General features: G+C 35.8%; 1 protein-coding gene across 1 annotated transcript in view; it reads right to left on the reverse strand.

Moving 5' to 3' along the window:
• TENM1 (teneurin transmembrane protein 1) overlaps positions 1-17,379 on the reverse strand; it is a gene marked incomplete at both ends in the record, with an annotated part of 577,764 nt that overhangs the window by 135,944 nt on the left and 424,441 nt on the right. Inside the window, 1 exon segment of the mRNA XM_081278185.1 lies at positions 1,721-1,840. Within this exon segment, the coding sequence (XP_081134311.1) occupies positions 1,721-1,840 (120 nt within the window).

Raw genomic sequence — 17,379 nt, forward strand, 5'->3', positions numbered from 1 at the left:
AGTTCTCACAGACAGCTCAGCAGAGGAGGGTCTTGACATTTAACTTAAAAATAAAAACACAAAAATAACAACAAAATTACCCTTTTAATATTCTCTGTAATCTGAAAACAAATTTTTATTTTTTTTGGACATTAAGATCCTTTTGTAAATATCAAATAATTCACTAAAACCTTTGTATCTAAGCTTAAAAAAGCAAAACAAAACAAAACAAAAAACTAAAGTCATGAGAAGTCAAATGTGTTAGAGAGCATATTCTATTATAAAAGTAATCTATTTCTCATTTTATGCCAGATGATTAAAGATGCTCACGAGGGAGAGGCTAGTTTTGTGTACCAGTTACCAGTAAGTGAACTACAAAATCCCATCATTCAATCTAATTGGGAGAAAGGTCCATTTGAATTTATGAAGAGTCCCAATTATCGAATATTTGACAGGAAATATAGTGTGTGTGTGTGTGTGTGTGTGTGTGTGTGTGTAGTACTATCTGCTACCAAAGTGGTTTTGCTGAGCTTGTTATAATGAATAGATGGCTAGTTACTATTAGCAATGCAATTTACATTCAAATAATTCACTAAATTATTTAAAAATGGTTTGTTTTCTTAAGTAGGTTAAAACTTCCTTATTTTCTTTAACTAATTTTTTATAAGCACTTTCTTGACAGGCAATTGAAAAAGTAAATTCAGTGCAGCCCAAGCTGAAAAATTAGCATTTCTGAAATGGTTAGAACTAATAAGGTATGACTATGGGTTCTTAATATGAGATAGTCTCTCATATTGTGATAAAGTTCCTAGCCATCAGGTCTTTTTTATAAGTACTAAAGTGCCTTGTTATAAGTAGGACACTTTAATGGTAGCCACCTGGAGAACAGGGAACCTCAAGACCATTATTACAATATTCCCTGGAGTTATAAATAGGTACCTTCAAGATGGACACATGGCCTATTGACTCAAATATTCTGAATAAGTGTCTATCTACATGACAGCAACAAAAATGTTTTTGTGAGTAAATCATTTTCCAGGAAGAAATGTTTTACTTGGAGGTCTCACTTCCCAGGTCTCAGAGAACCTAGAGAAGCCCTTAGAGAGTCATTGGCTGGTTTATGATCAAGTTTAACTCATTACAGTTATATAGGCTGGCCATGCTTGTCAATCAGTTGCAGTCACTAGGCAAATAGGACACATTAAAAAATCCTTTTAACTTTTGAAAAAACTAGTCAAAGGGTATGTGGGACCTCTATGTACTACTTTTGCAGCTTCTTGTAAATCTATAACTTTTTCATAAAAAGTTTAAGATCATGGAAAAAAATCCTTTTAGTATGGCTAAATTTTGAACTTTTAGAAGAAACTTTTTGGACATGTTTATTTCTGAAATATTTTGGGCCTATTTTGGAAGACTAGCCAGAGTGTTCTCAGTTCCCTATTTATTATCTCCATCAAGTCACTGAACTTAAGTTGGAATTATAAATGGAAATAGATTACAGATAAAAAAGTTTTCACATAGCCTGAGTTTCAAGAAAACTTGAGAATAACCATGAAAAGTTAGAAGAGCAGTTTGGTTTGACTTACAAAGAGATATGGAGGAAATAAATATTACCAATGACTTCTTTAGATATAAATGGGAGATGGGCTTACTACCATTGTATCATCTTCAGCCCTGCATTTACTCATGGGCAGAAGTCAGTACTTGGTTCCCACAATGGTCAGAAGCAATAATGTCATACCTTCCATCCTGCCGGCTGATGGTAAACCCATAATCACTGTGGTGCAAGAAGCTGACATTCACCCCCACAAGAGGGGTTCCATCTACAGCCACCACTTGGCCTCGAATCACACAGGCACGCCTGAAACACAAGACCAAAGGCAAATAACGAAGCACATTAAAGCTAAATCTAGAAGCCAAGATATTGAAACTTTTGAAAACAGTCAAGTAAAACCAAGAAAACCAATAATTTTGCCAATCAGTAATAAGTACTAATAACATTTTGAGGAGGTTATGTGTACCTTTTTTTAGCCATCAAAGTTGGGATCATAGAAAAGGTAGATCTCTGAATGGTTAGCAACATCAACCAATGTAATTAGAAGTTCATCAATATACAATTTTGTTATTATATAATGTACCTTTAAAATGGTACCTCAAAACATGTTTATCTCACCCATTGTTTTAGGATGTTTAGTTGTTTCTTATTTTTTTCTACATGGAATTTCTTATTTCTTTGGGAAAGAGCCCTAGTTGTGGAAGGACACTTTCTTTTCATCAAAATCAAAATTAATTACATTAGTTAATACATAAATACATTATAAATATGACAAAAGTCCTATTGACCACCTCTCCCCCACTTCCTTGTTCTAGTGTTTTCACCAGTAAATAGGTAGTATCAATTTGTTATGTGCATTTTCTGTGCATTTACATACAAAGGTATGAAAATTTTTAATATTCATGATGCACACTGCCACATAACTTTGTCTGGGAAAAAAAAAAAACACAACCAAACAAACATAGGTGGTGAACCTTAAATTAAAGCCTTCAAAAGAGACAAAATCCTGACCATGATATCCTATTATTGTTGCCCAATTTAATAAAATATATCAGGGCATTTCCTCTTTAAGCAAATGAGTTTCATCCTTGCCAAAGAACGGGATTCCATTAACCTAACCCTGAAATAGGGCTGTTCCTCAGGGACAGTCCACTAAAATGTCCATTACTTTCAACTCTGGCCTGGCTGACAAGCTGTAGCAAATTCCTGGAGTCTGGCAGTTAAGAAGAGGGCCCTGGGACAAATTCCAAGCAAAGATTTTTCACTGGTCTACCATTATTTGGGGTGGGGGAGGAGATAGCTTTTTTACTAGAGTCCAATCCTAGTCTTGGCAGCTCTTAGCTCTTGGCTATGCATTTTATAGTTGGAGTTGGCAGGGTTGAGGAAGGTTGAACAAGGTCAATGTTTTTTTCTAGGGCACAAATGTCATTTTTTTCTCCAACTGGGATTTGGGGTATCCTGGGCAGCTCAATCTTGGATTAAAAGGGGTCATGTTATTTTGGCCAACATGGCTTTCCAGAATAATGCTAATAATTTCACCCTGGGATTATATATTTATCTAACAGAATCAGCAAGCCAAGGGAAGTATTTAAAGGCTCAAGGACACAAGGATCACTTGAGGAAAAACAAAACAAAGCAGAAAAACCAAAACTCCTCCAAATAAGCAAAAGACAGTTAACAAAGTCTGTTTTATATATTTCAGCCGATAAACCTCATTACTAAGTTCTACTGCAATCAGAGGAATTGGTTATAAATTATGCTAATAGGATTTATCCTGAATTACCTAAGGCTTTTCCCTAGCACAAATTATAAACCATTAAGTATTACACAAAGGTAAGCTAGTATAATTGTTGCTATTAGTGTTTGTGTATATATCTGAGCTCTCAGACCAACATTCCTTGTTTAATGATATAGATCAGTGGCTTTCTTCTTCCCATGAATTATGCAAATCATGGTTCTGAATGGCATGTAAATGGCATATGGACACTTGCTTTATTTCCATGTTTGATTTTTCCAATCTCTGTATCATTTTGAAATCCCATTTGTTCTAATAGCAAAGATATTTGAAGTCCTCGAGTTTTAGTATTTGAACTAATCCTGACAAATTTGATCCCAGTTTCCAAGTTCAATGTGAGAAGAAATAAAAATAAAGGACATTTCTGTTTTTTTAATTTATTTTTTAGGTGTAGTTGGACATAATGCCTTTATTTTATTTATTTCTTTTTATGTGGTGTTGAGGATTGAACCTGGGGCCCTGCATATGCTAGGTGAGTGCTCTACCACTGAACTACAACACAAGCCCCACATTTCTGGTTTTATATAGTAAACTTGTAGAGGTGTTTACAAAGCAATATTGGACAAGAGGGATATATATTAAGTGGAAATAAGCTGTGAAAATCTCCTATGAACTACACAGGGACTAGATTTGGAGAGACTGAGAAGAAACTGTGTGTTTGGAAGGCCAAATCATTTAAAAATTAAACATTGTTTCCTGAACCCCAATCCGTAGGGAGAATTTGTATGTATTCTTGCTTAATATGGTATGTTATGCCACTTTGTTCAGCTCAACTGCCATTTTATGAACTCCCAGCTTCTAAACTCAATTTTCTTCCTAATTGTGGACAAGTAGCTTTGTCTCTATGGTGGTTTTGGGGGTTTGGCAGGGATTGGTTATGAACTTGCCAAACCTCGCTACTAGCTAACAAGGTGGACTTTGCGATAGTAACACCTACCTAGGTGCTTGCTGATTCCCTATTGGCAAGACAATTCTACACTTGCTCATTTTATTTGTTCACATTAATCTAGACATTGTGTCTTTCCACAGCTGTAGTAGGTTCAATTATTTTTGTTTTTATTTTGTCAAGCCTAGTTGGCATTATTTCCTCGTATTTTATGACAGACACAGATCTGTCTCTTCGTTTTGCTGCTTTTTTATTTTCTATATGGCTTATATTTATGAAGGATCCAGGCTGGTGAGTGAAAGGCTCATAAAAGTCATCATTATTCTGTGCATTTCCCTTGTATTCTTCTCTTCCTTCATTCCGTATCTCACTCTGAGTAGACTTGTCTTTTGACTCTTCTGCTCCTTAATATTCCTCATATTTTATGAAGCATAGAGATTTGTGTGATAATGACTCATCAAAGTCATCATTATTCAAGACATTGTCTACCTGCTCTTCTTTTCATTCATTTCACTCTTCATAATTCATAAATAATGTGCACATACTTGTCTTTCAACTCCCCTACTTTTTTATTCCTCATATTTTATGATCCACATTAACTTACAGCATATGATAAAGCCCCATAAAACTTATTATTCCACATTTATCAGTATTGAACTCTCTTTGTAATGTATTAGACTTTAAATGTTCTAAGATTCCTTGTATCTTGCTGCATTTGCTCCCATTATTTACACATTCCATGTCATCCATTTTTCACAAGAATAACTCTTAGCTCTTTTCATTCCTGGATTACTAGTTCTTACTGTAATCTTTGACCAAAATCAGTCATCCAATGTCAGTATAAATTGTCTAAATTTGGGGACAGTATTAAAGTATTCTTGTTAATTTGCAATAATTTTGACTGACACTCCATGTAGAAACCCAGGGGAAAATTTACTTCTCAGGCAAACTCTATCTCAAAAAGAAAGCTCTTGAGTCTACTCACTTCCTGGGGCTATACCAACTCCAAATGATCCGTAGGGAGAATTTGTATGTATTCTTGCTTAATATGGTATGTTATGCCACTTTGTTCAGCTCAACCACCATTTTATGAACTTCCAGCTTCTAAACTCAATTTTCTTCCTAATTGTGGACAAGTAGCTATGTCTCTAGCTTGTGTTTTCTGATTCACACCAGCATTAAATGTAATTTCTTCCCATTTATACAACCTGTTCTAATTATCCTTCTCAGATCCAGGGAAACCTCTATAATACGGACAAACCCTAGCTGAATAGTGAGGTGTATATGGCAGGGGTCTGTCTTTGGTAGTACCACAATTCTGATTCCTGTGTTTTTCTTTATCCCCATTGGCATGCCTCCCAATTTCCTATTCTGGAGAGTCCCTGCTTCCTTGCATCATATCTAAATTAAACAGTCTGACTTGGCCCATCCATTGCCTATCTCAAAAACATATTGAACTCTTAAAGTTTTGCCACATCAAAACTAACACAATCTGAATCCTATTCAAGGGCCCATGTTTTTCTGAGGCTTTTTCAATTCAATAATATAGAGAAATCTTCAGAATCTTTCAAGTCAGATGACAGGAGCTGCTGTCTAGACTGCCATGAGGATGGGCAAACACATTTGTACAGCAGGTATCTGTCCACTTTAATTGCCTTTTTTTTGAGGGGGGGTGTTACTGGGGATTGAACCCAGGGGCACTCGACCCCTTAGCTACATTCCCAGCCCTATTTTTTTTTCTTTTTCTTTTTTTTTTAATTATTTTATTGTTGGTTGTTCAAAACATTACATAGTTCTTATTATACCATATTTCACAGATTGATTCAAGTGGGTTATGAACTCCCATAGATTATGCTAAGTGAAGCTAGCCAATCCTTAAAAAACAAATGTCAAATGTCTTCTTTGATATAAGGGGAGTAACCAAGGACAGGGTAGAGACGAAGAGCTGGAGAAGAAGAATAACATTAAACAGGGATGATAGGCGGGAGGGAAAGTGAGAGTTAAGGGAAATTCCAGCCCTATTTTGTATTTTATTTATAGACAGGGTTTTACTGAATTGCTTAGCATAGCACTTTTGCTGAGGCTGGCTTTGAACTTGCAATCCTCCTGCGTCAGCCCCACAAACTGCTGGGATTACAGGAGTGCGCCACCATGCCCAGCTGTAACTGTCTTTTGTGTTGTATGTATGTATGTATGTATGTATGTGTGTGTTCATGTGTGTGCACACATGTACACATGTGTGCCCACATTGCATGCTTTTCTTCTTTGCCTGGAGCTCTCCTTTGATTCACAGACATGGATGGGATGCTTTGCTTCCTTGAACCTTTAAAAACAAGAACTTCTCCCTAATATTGTTGGTCATAGCAAAATAACTTGAACTTAGATGGGCATGTCCAATGTGACTTAAAAACCATGTGTGGGGAAGATCATCCCTCACAAGTGTCTGTTTCCCTATTCTGTGGAGAATACAGGCTGCTGCTAAACTGTCTACCTGCTGTCACTATGCTAAAGCAGTACCCCAAAGGAATTGCTTCTCCACTTTAACTAAACGCTGAATCTTCCAAGTCTTTGGAACTTGGTATGAAGAATAGGGCAACTTGAGAAATGCAAGTCAGAATGCACTTTACTGAGAGCCTTATTTAACTAACAAGCTGCTTGTTAGACAGCCCTGATGCAAAAGGTCTAATTCATTCTGTATTTGCTATTTTCAAGGTATGGTCAAATTATCCCTAGCCTTCAATCAACTCTTGGTTCCATTCTCCTTTTCCCTTATTTGTTGTCTTTTGTATTCTATGTCAAATTTCCAATATTCATTCAACACCTCAGGCAACAACTTTAACCTGAAGCACAAAAGTTGGTTTGAAAACAAGGCTGAAAACTAAATTGCTGAAAGAAGATGTAATTTACTGCATTGTATTTCTGATTAGAATCTTTCGTAAGGAAAATGAGGCTCAGGGCTAGGGAAGTTACAGCTATTTGCTTTGTTGAAAACATGAACATAAGCTACTTTTGAAGGGTAACATTCAAAATCAAGGACCTAGCCAGCAGGGGACCTAGCAGCAGGTGGGCAGGTTAGGCTGTTTTCTCCATAGGAACAGATGAAATCCTTTTCAAAAGCTGACAGCTCTGGTCAAGAGATAGCATTGAGAAGGCCTGGGCTGGGAGAAGCCATAAGAATTCTCTGCTCTCTAGTGTTTGAATCCTGCCCTTTATATTCCTTGAGGAGCTGTCAGTTGGCTTGATTCTTCAAGGGACAGAAACCTACTGTATATGAGATGTGGTTGGAGAGTTGCTCCCTGGGCTTATTATAACTTAAATCCCACAGTCATTGATTGTATCATTTGGGTTTAGGCACTGCTTCTAGGGACCCTGATGGTTAGGACAAAAGGCTTATGATGTTTCTATTATCCAGTGTCCTCATGTAATGACTAAAAGGGCCTATTCTTTAAAGTGCCATTGTGGGACTCTGACAGTCCTTCTTGGTAATCTTTCCTACAGACCAGTGATTCTCAAGCTTGATCCTGTGGGCCATGTGCCAGAATTCCCTGGAGGGCTTGTTAACATGCAGATTGTTGGGCCTTATCCCCAGAGTTTCTAATGCAATAGGTCTGGTATAGGACTTGAGAATTTGCATTTCTAACAAGTTCCTAAATGATGTTGATCCTGCTGGTCTAAAGGCCAAACTTTGAGAATCACTGCTTTAGTAAACGCAAGATCATAGCATAATCAGCCAATTAAGGTGTATGAACTCCTGGGGAAGAAGGCAGGAAGCATAAACCACATAAAGGAAGGCAAATCAACAACTGATTCACAATCTTACCATACAAAATCTGTGACATGAATTTTAACTCCTCCACATTAACCTTTGGAAAAAGGTTTGCAACAACTGTAATTTGGGGAGCCATAGTAAAACTGTCACCACAAAGTGCTGGCTGAACTATAAAATGAACTGTGGGGACCCTTCAAATCCAGAGATCATGAAATGGAAATATGTTTTAACCCAATTTATCTGTCCTGAAAAACGCCAATTTCTCCCTCACTCCTATTATTCTCATTATACAGTGCTTGTACCCATGTTATTACACTTGTCACAGCCTATCTTGGATGACAGTTATAGATCTGTCTTTCCTATTAGTCACTCTATGATAAGGACTGTGTGGTTTTCTTTGACATGGGCTTAAGAAAGATTCATAGGATTTCAACTCAAATTTTATTTTTGAATAAAGTTATAATGTACTTGCAACCCATTCTCATGGCACTTCTTTCAGGGTTTCAGGGACTACTTTGAGGCTCCAGTGTGACAGATGCCTTACCAGTTCATTTATTAGAAGCCAACATTCTGGATTTTATATTATGACAATCTCATCATGAGAGTTTTGTTTGATAATTGACTACTTCAGGGAATTAAATAGCACCTGTGTTATTGGGAGAAATGAATGAATAGCTCTCCTCAAATGCTTAATTTATGCACACTAACTTCATTATGTCTTTATATATCATCACAAAATTACTAATTGGTATTTTATAATTTAAATATATTTGAGGTTTCTAATACCCATATTTTGGGAGGGGTTCCCACAGAACACATGCTGTTTTTTATACACATTATCTAAGCTGGTGCAGCACCATGAAAACACCTAATGTTCTAGCATGAACTACTTTTCATGTTCTAAAAATGTGAATGCAGTGAAAGTTCATATGCAAACCCAACAAAATCTCATTAGTTTTTACTTAAATATAGCAGGCTGATTTAATCCTACTCCTTTGATCACTAGCCCAAATAAATAACACCTACAAATAGGTAACACTAAAAGCAGCTGGGAGCATTATCCATCAACATTCTAGGGCTCAGGGAAAGGTGGTGCTATTGAAAATGCAGATAGCTTTTTAAGCAGAATTATTTTCCTCATGGCTAGTGATGTTTCAAGTAAAACAAAATGGGGGCACTCACCCTGAGGTAGGGTGGCTATTTTCCCATCTGCCCTGGTAATTGCTTGTCAAAAGTAGGCTTGCTTTGGATGCCTGAGATCCCCAAAGTAATGGGAAAAAGATCAAGTGTTTTGAAGCAATAAGAAAACTGACGACACAGTCACATTTTCAGGACTGCATAAGTGCCAGTTTGCTTCATTTAGACACATGATTACTTTTGTCCAGAATTTGAATCTGAAATATTTGTCCTGTAAGCCCTTGCAACTCTTGAATAGTCTGAAGTTAATTTTTTTTGTGTGTTTTGCTTGTTCTACACATTACTCAATTGGTTTATCTTTGTAATCAGCTTTATGAGGTTTTGTTAACCTCATTAACCTCTCCTGACACTTCTCTGTTGATCTGCCTTTCAAATAATGGAGAGTCATTAAATATAGGCCAGGTCCTTCTTGTTGGCTATTTCCTGAGCATGAATTATTTTTTCTGCCATGAGAAAAATGTTTGGCCTAGCTGTAGCCACTGTGTTCTAGCTCTGTCTTGCTAGCATCACCACTCTTACTTTTCCTACAAAACATAATTACTCTCAGCTTCCTTTGTTCCTTATGTAAAATGGGAATAAGATAAAATATTAGAAAATAACTATCACACTTTATTTCTATCCTCTATCACCACACAAAGATATCATAAATTACCCAGTGAAATGACCATATTTACAACTGAACCTTCCAAATTGTTTTCTAATCCTGAAAATTATTTTCTGAATGCTGATAATTATGATGTAATTGTATACATAAAACATTACAGGGCTGGGTGGTGGCTCAGTGGTAGAGTGCTTGCCTAGCACATGCGGGGCCCTGGGTTCAATCCTCAGCACCACATATAAAATCATTAAAATAAAGGTATTGTGTCCAATTACAACTAAAATAAATAAATATTTTTTAAAAAACATTACATACTTACTATGAGCCAGCTACTATGCAAGACACTTTCCTTACTTTATTTCACTTAATGTCCATATAACCCTGAGTGGGAACAACTGTTAGGTCTGTTTTAAATATGAAGAAACTTATTTAGGATTAAAAAGAAACTCAAGATAACAAGGTCTTTAACAATTACTTAAACCTAGAAAAATCCATTATTTAGAAACCACTTACTGATTTGAAGTTATAAACAAAGAAAAGATAAAGACAGCCTATAACTTAGAATATTTAAAAGGAAGCACAATGTTGTTACAGTAATAAGTGGTGGAGTGGTGGAGGTCTCTTGATCTGGACTCCAAAGAGCCTGAGCTGTACTTCAGATCTTTCTGTCAAGATGTAAATAATGTGGCTAAAATTAAAAGTGCTCACCTACAAACATGGTGATATCCCTAGGAAATCATTACCTACAGAAATCTACCAACTGCTGAGCACTTTCTTTGTGCAGGGTGTGTAGTGGAAAGGAACTACAGAACGCTATTCATTCTTTATCCCCAAACTTGCACTGGTTCTTCCCTCTCTAGGGACAAGATGAGATGATTTAATTAGCTAGAGTCACTGCAAACACGTATCGTGGCTGAAAAGTAGGTAATAAGGATTTGAGCCTTTTGACTTTTGATTTTAATTGAGCAGAAAGTGGGAAAGATAAAATATTAGAAAATAACTATCACACTGAGGTAAGTTGTAGATAGCTACTGGTATTACTAATTATTAAGCATCTCAAAATATCTAAGTTTCAAAATATCATAAATAATCAGATTGAATAACATTTTGAAGACTTACTTTCTGGTTTCTTTTCAGACTTTTTTCTAAGAGCATTTGCAAAGAAGTGAAAGTTGCACATTCTTTCTTTTTGGTACCTTTAGGTGTTGACTGCTGATTTCGGAAGCTAGCCAACACTATAAATCTGGGAACCTTCAGCACTTTGTAATTTTAAAAATGTGTCTTGAACATGTGTTTCATGAATTATAGCATTAGACAAAATCATTGTCTGAAAATCAGGAGATCCTGTTTTCACACGAGTAACACCTTTCACATAAACGAGATCAAAGTGCTTTATTAGCAACTATCAACAACTTTTCTCCCCACTTAGGACAACAACTGCAGAAGCTATAAAGAAAGGAGGTTGCTCAGGGAAAGCAAGGTGCAATGACAAAGCAGAACACAAGGAAATATGTCCAAGCCAAACCATGCTTGGATACCTTTCCCAAATTTGAGCAGGTTATGTGTGGTGTCTCTTTTTAGAAAAAAAAAGGTGACTAGAAAGTAGATTTGAGTATGTTGATGCTCTGTGAAGGGCTTCCTCCAGTCCTTAGTCTATTTAATTTATTCGGCAATTGTTGCTTTGTGTGTTTATCTACTCTCAGTTGTGTACCTGGTATAATGTTTTTCATGTTCCTAGATTAAAAATACACAAAAACCTGCTATTAGCAAATAGACTTAGAGTTCTTTAACAAACAGATTCATGAAAAAGTTAAACAAAATGCATATGGTTCCAAATGTGTACCTCAGCAAAATTATGGATGATTATGTTATGGATCTTCGGGGGTTACTCATAGATACACAAAACTATGAATACTAATTTTGTGAATGCTTAAATACTGTAACAACATTGTGTTTCCTTTTAAATATTCTAAGATTTAGGCTGTCTTTTTTCTTTGTTTATAACTTCAAATCAGTAAGTGGTTTCTAAATATTGGATTTTTTCTAGGTTTAAGTAATCGTTGAAGAACTGCTATTTTTTTTCCCCTTTCATGATGAAACGGTCTAGAGCTATTGTTGAGTTCTTTTTCTAAGGCATATCCAGTTTGACTGAGTTATTCAAATTCTCTGGATGGGCAGGCACTCCAAGCATTTATCAATAAATCCTAGTACAGTAACAATAGGTAGTAATTTCTTGAGAAAGATTTGTTTTACCTTCCTATTGCACATAATGGCACAGAATCTTAATTCAATAGACTCCTAAATGTCAATGTCAGGCTCTTGCTTGTGTGAAAATCTATTTTATATGGGTCCAGGTGGTAAAAAATATTCATGCCCAAATCACCTAGCATATAGATGAATACTATGAGGGTCTGCCCTAGTGTTACACCCACAGAGTAGCTTCTCTGAACCACTCTGTCTATAATGGTCATTCTCTGTCCCTAAATTTCCTTTATCTCATTTGACAGTACTTATACCTTCCTGATATTTACATTTTTCATTATTGTCTGTGATCTTCATTATAATGAAGAGAGGTCAGAGCCTAGTAGAGTACCTATCACTGAATGAAGAAAAGAAAAAACCAAAAACATTCTAATATACATAAATCTCAAGAGTGAGACGATTATCAGTCTTCTCTAATATAGATTATCTTCAAACTACAGAATCTGTTACTATAAAATGAATCCAAAGCATAGTTAATAGGAATGCTTTATTGTGCTAAATGGAAATTTTTTTGATGATTGATCTGTTTTCTTCCAGAATTTTTTGATACAAACACTTTAAATTGTAGAAAAAAATATAGCTTTAAATGTCAAAGGATGAAACTACTTGTGCATAGTTAAGCTGTTCCCTGCCTAAATAAGCTTTGTATTTTTCTTGCAAGTCATCAATAGCCTCCTGTGTGTATCAATTTTAATAGCTCTTTGTGCTCACCTGAATAAATTATTTCCATTTCTATGTTATAGCTGAAAATATCCAGGTTAGCTTCATTTCTGTTACTGTTTAATGACTTTGTCTTATTTGCTAGAATACCTCTTATCTTGCATCAATTTAGGGTACATGTGTACCCCAACAAATCAGTTGAATTTGAGATCCTCTGAGTTAATGAACTTCAAGCTTCTTTAAAAACCTGTTTTTTTAAGTCATGTGGTCTCCATCATTCCCTGAAATTCCTGTCCAGCCTGTGCCAGGCTCATTGCTTTCTTTACATTCTGTCCCAGGTTCACTGAACTTATTTCACGTGCAAGTATTTTAATTATTTATGTATTTTTCTTATTTTCATTTTAACTGAGATAACATTTGTACATGTTTATGTTGTACAGTATGGTGATTTGTATGTATATATATATATATATATATATATATATATATAATATATATATATGCATAATGTGCAATGATCAAATATTGACGTTTCACTGCCTCTTTCACTAGAATGTAAATTCTGTGAAAAGGGGATTGTGTTTCATTTGTTTATCTTCATCCACATAATTCTTGGTACAGAGTAGGCTCTAAAGAAATATTTCTTAAATGAATGAATGAATACATATCCTCATCACTCTTTTGAAAAATAAATTGATATCAGGGTACAATATTACATTAAGAATGGCAGAGGAGTCTGATATCTCTGTTATCTCCTTCTGAGGACTTATGAAATCATCAGTTACTCTGGAAGTACTAAAATTTTGATAAAAATATACTTAAGTCTATAATTAGTATTTTTCAAGTATAGTTATTCTTAATTCTTAGTATTTATTCACAATAAACAGCTTCTACAGAAATGACCACCTTCCTGCAAGCTTCCTTTGACCTCAGTCTTGGGTCAATAACTTGTTTTGTTATTCACGGAATTTCAAATTGTATTTATTCCCAGCTCAACCAAGTGCAGAAAAGCATGTTTTATTAAACAAGTTATGATAAGCAATTATGGCTATTACCAGGTATTATGACTAATCAGGAGCAAGAATCAAGATTTTATTATTGAGTGGGGTGTAGTAAAAGAAGAGAAGAGCTTGGATAAGTGGAGTTTGCCAGGAATTCCATACTTAAGGCATCTGTAGTACTTCAAATTGCTTGGTGGCACTTCTCTTTGGTTTTCTAGTGAGAAACAATAATGATGCATACCAAATTGAGTCAACTGACAGTAGTCTTCCTACTGACTTTTTAATAATGCTCCTTATTTCCTAATTTATTCTTGGTACTACATTTTGATTATATATCCCATTGAAGGTAGATGCTTATACAAAATCATAAATGATATCAGTTATTGGCAGGCTATGACAGTGGTGGAAGGTCTTTTAAGTTTAAAAAAAAAGTCATCACTTTGGCACTGTTACATAATAACTTCATCTTTTATGAATTTAGTTCTTGTGCTATTTGGAGATATGTAATCTTACGTTTAGGCTGATTCTACATTTGGGAATTGGTTTATTTAAGGTCCTGATATCATCTGTGTGTTCTCGGCAACCAAAATGAGTTTTTTCATTAGCAAATGTGAGAAGAGCACTTGCACTTCAAAATTACTATAACTAAACAAACCACTTAGCCACTTAATTTTTCATTCAGTTTTTACTTGTTATATGCTGGGTACTAGTTAGGATCTAGATTAAAGATGGTAAAAAATTCTTTGATCCTTGTCTCTTCAAGAGGTGGGACGTATGTCCTTCCCCTTGAATCTGGGGAAGATAATTGACTGCTTTGACTAATAGTATATGACACAAATGACACCATGACAATTTTTAGACACAATACTTAAGAGACTGGCATCTTCCATTTCCGGTCTTTTGTAACAGTCACTCTTGTAGCTCTGAGCCACCATGTATGAGTTCTAACAAATTCAAGGCTTGCTACTATGCTAATAGGAATCCCATGTAGCCAACAGGACTGTATGTGAAAAGATTCCTAGCTTTTGTCCAGTTATTTTAGTCCCCAGATACCTGAGTCATTCCAGCTGAGCATCCAAATATCATAGAGCAGAAATGAGCCATTGTGCCATGTTCTGTCTGTATTTCTGACCCATAGAATCATGAGATTTAATAACAACACATTATTTTAATATATTACTTTGAGGAGCTTGCCATAGAGCAACTGTTATGGTTTAGATCTGAAGTGTCCCACCAAAAGCTTGTGTGTTAGGCAATGAAGCAATGTTCAGAGCAGAAAAGACTGGATTATAAAAGCCTCATCTGTAGATTAAACAATTTGATGGTTAATAATATGAATGGACTACTGGTGGTAATTTTAGGAAGGTGGGGCATGGCTGGAGGACGTAGGTCACTGGGGACTATATTGTGTCCCTGGCTGCTACTGCTGCTCTTCTTCTTCCGTTTCCCCCGCCTCCTCCTCTTCTTTCTCTTTCTTTTTTTTTCTTCTTCTTTTCTCTCTTTCTTTCTCTCCCTCTCCCTTTCTCTCCTTCCCCCTCTCCTTGTCCATCTCCCTCTCCTTCCTGGTTAAAATGAACTAAACAGATTTCCTCTGCCACATCCTATGCCATGATTTCTGCCTTACCTCAGGCCCAGGGCAATGGATCTGGCTGACCATGAACTGAGACCTCTGAAACTATGAGCCAAAATAAACTTTACTTCCTTTAAGTTGTCCTTGTTAGGTATTTTGGTCATAGTGATGAAAATCTGACTAACATAGCAACACATATCCAAATAATGAGAGAACAAATCAGACTTCTTTCTTGTCCTTATAAAACTTAATATTAAGTAATGAGAACAATTAAAAGCTAACAATGTACATCCCAGTATGAATCAAGAAACTGAAATGTAACAACTCCACAAAAAGTTAGAACTAGAAGAAAGTCATCAACTTGTTTAACTTCTTAATTTTTTTAGACTGTTAAGAGTGCTTTTAGGTTCTTAGTGTTGTACTAAGTTTGGTCCCAATTCTAGAACTTTTCAACTAAGGATAGATGTTCCATAAGTGGTGGGTAGAAAAGTCACCACAATTTTGTTTAGCAGCACTGCTGTGAAGTTTTACATATTTAAACTGTTCAGAAAACTTACTCTAAGTGATAAACAGTTATCGAATGCCTGTCAACACACACATTCTTCTCATAAAAAGTGCACTTTTTGTTATTGTGGTGGAACCTGGATTCACACCATGATATGTGGGCCATATATTAAGAACCCTGGCCCCAGAGGAATTTATTAGCCTCATGAGGCAGAGTATATACCAATTTATTCATGAGGTGTATGAAATTACTCTGTGAACTAAGGGTAGGCCTATTTTCCCACTAATGTGATTTCTATTTCATGTTTGGTCATCTTTTTAAAAAACTCATTAATAATCATTCAAAAATTAAGAAAAAATGATAATATTTAAAAATGATGAGATTTATATCTCAGGGAAAAATATCAGAATGCACACACATCCATGCTCACACATACATACATACTTGAGTTCTTTCCAAGGAAAGCTATCGAAACTGTACAGAGCAGGGGTCAGAAGCTCAAAGAGCAGGGCCAGGCATGACAGTGGAAGTGAGTGAAGTGAATCAGGTATAAGGGAAACAGTGGATAGTGATTTAGAGGGGCGTGTTATGTCTAATTCTGAGTGGTACCTGGCCCTCACCTCCAGACTACTTACGTCATGTCCATGGGCCTAGGGTTGACAAAAATTCTAGAGAAGGAATGTATTCCAATTTTTATGTTAGATCTCCTGATTTCTAAATGTCAGGCCATCTGTAGGCTGATTTTAAGCAACCTCTGATGTAGACATTTGATGTAGATTGATGTGGGGATCATTCTTTCATGGTTACAAAATAGACAAATGAGTTTGGCCAGACCTTGCTGTCAGTGGTTGCACTAATCCTGGTAGGATTTTGTTTTTTAAATGTACTTCTCCATTAGTGATGGCGAGTGAAATGTCTGGCTTTGCAAATTACTGCTGTCGTTTAGTTTAATGTACTCTTGTTTTTACATATTTATAAAAACCTTTTACATTATTAATAGTGATTAAATGCTTAGACACTGAAGATCAATAATGCTTCTGTTCACCTATTTACATTATTAAAAAGTAATAAGTCATCTAGAGCACATAGAATATGTGGTTTACTTTGTAGTTATGTTTGAAGAAAACACATAGATTGAAGAAAAGAAAGCAACACAGGCTACAGGATAAATTGTATTAAAAAAATAAAAACAGCGAATTGAGTTTGCTAGAGACTTCACCGTGGGCAAGCTGCATGTTCACACTGACATTATACCAATCATAGGGCACAAAAGATACATGTTCTATGTGCTCTCACATGCCAGTGCAGCAAATTCAGAATAAGAAAGTTTAGTTTCCCTTGGATGCACAAGGATGAACAGTTATTTAACATTTGTGTGTCCTTGCAACTCTTTGTCACCTGTATGCCACTATCTTTAGTTCCAGAGGTTTCTGATTGTGGTAGTGCTAGGCAGCAAGTCAGTTGTGTGGGTCATATTTTGCCAGTAGGCAAATCATCCCTGTGGCAATGCTTTCTTCACCTGCCTCCCCAGCTATCTCTCAGTTATACAGCAAAAGAAAAAAAAAAAGCAAAGTGGTTCATCTGATTATGACATGTAAG

The sequence above is a fragment of the Spermophilus citellus genome, assembly GCF_964194105.1.
Source record: "Spermophilus citellus genome assembly, chromosome: X".
NCBI lineage: Eukaryota > Metazoa > Chordata > Mammalia > Rodentia > Sciuridae > Spermophilus > Spermophilus citellus.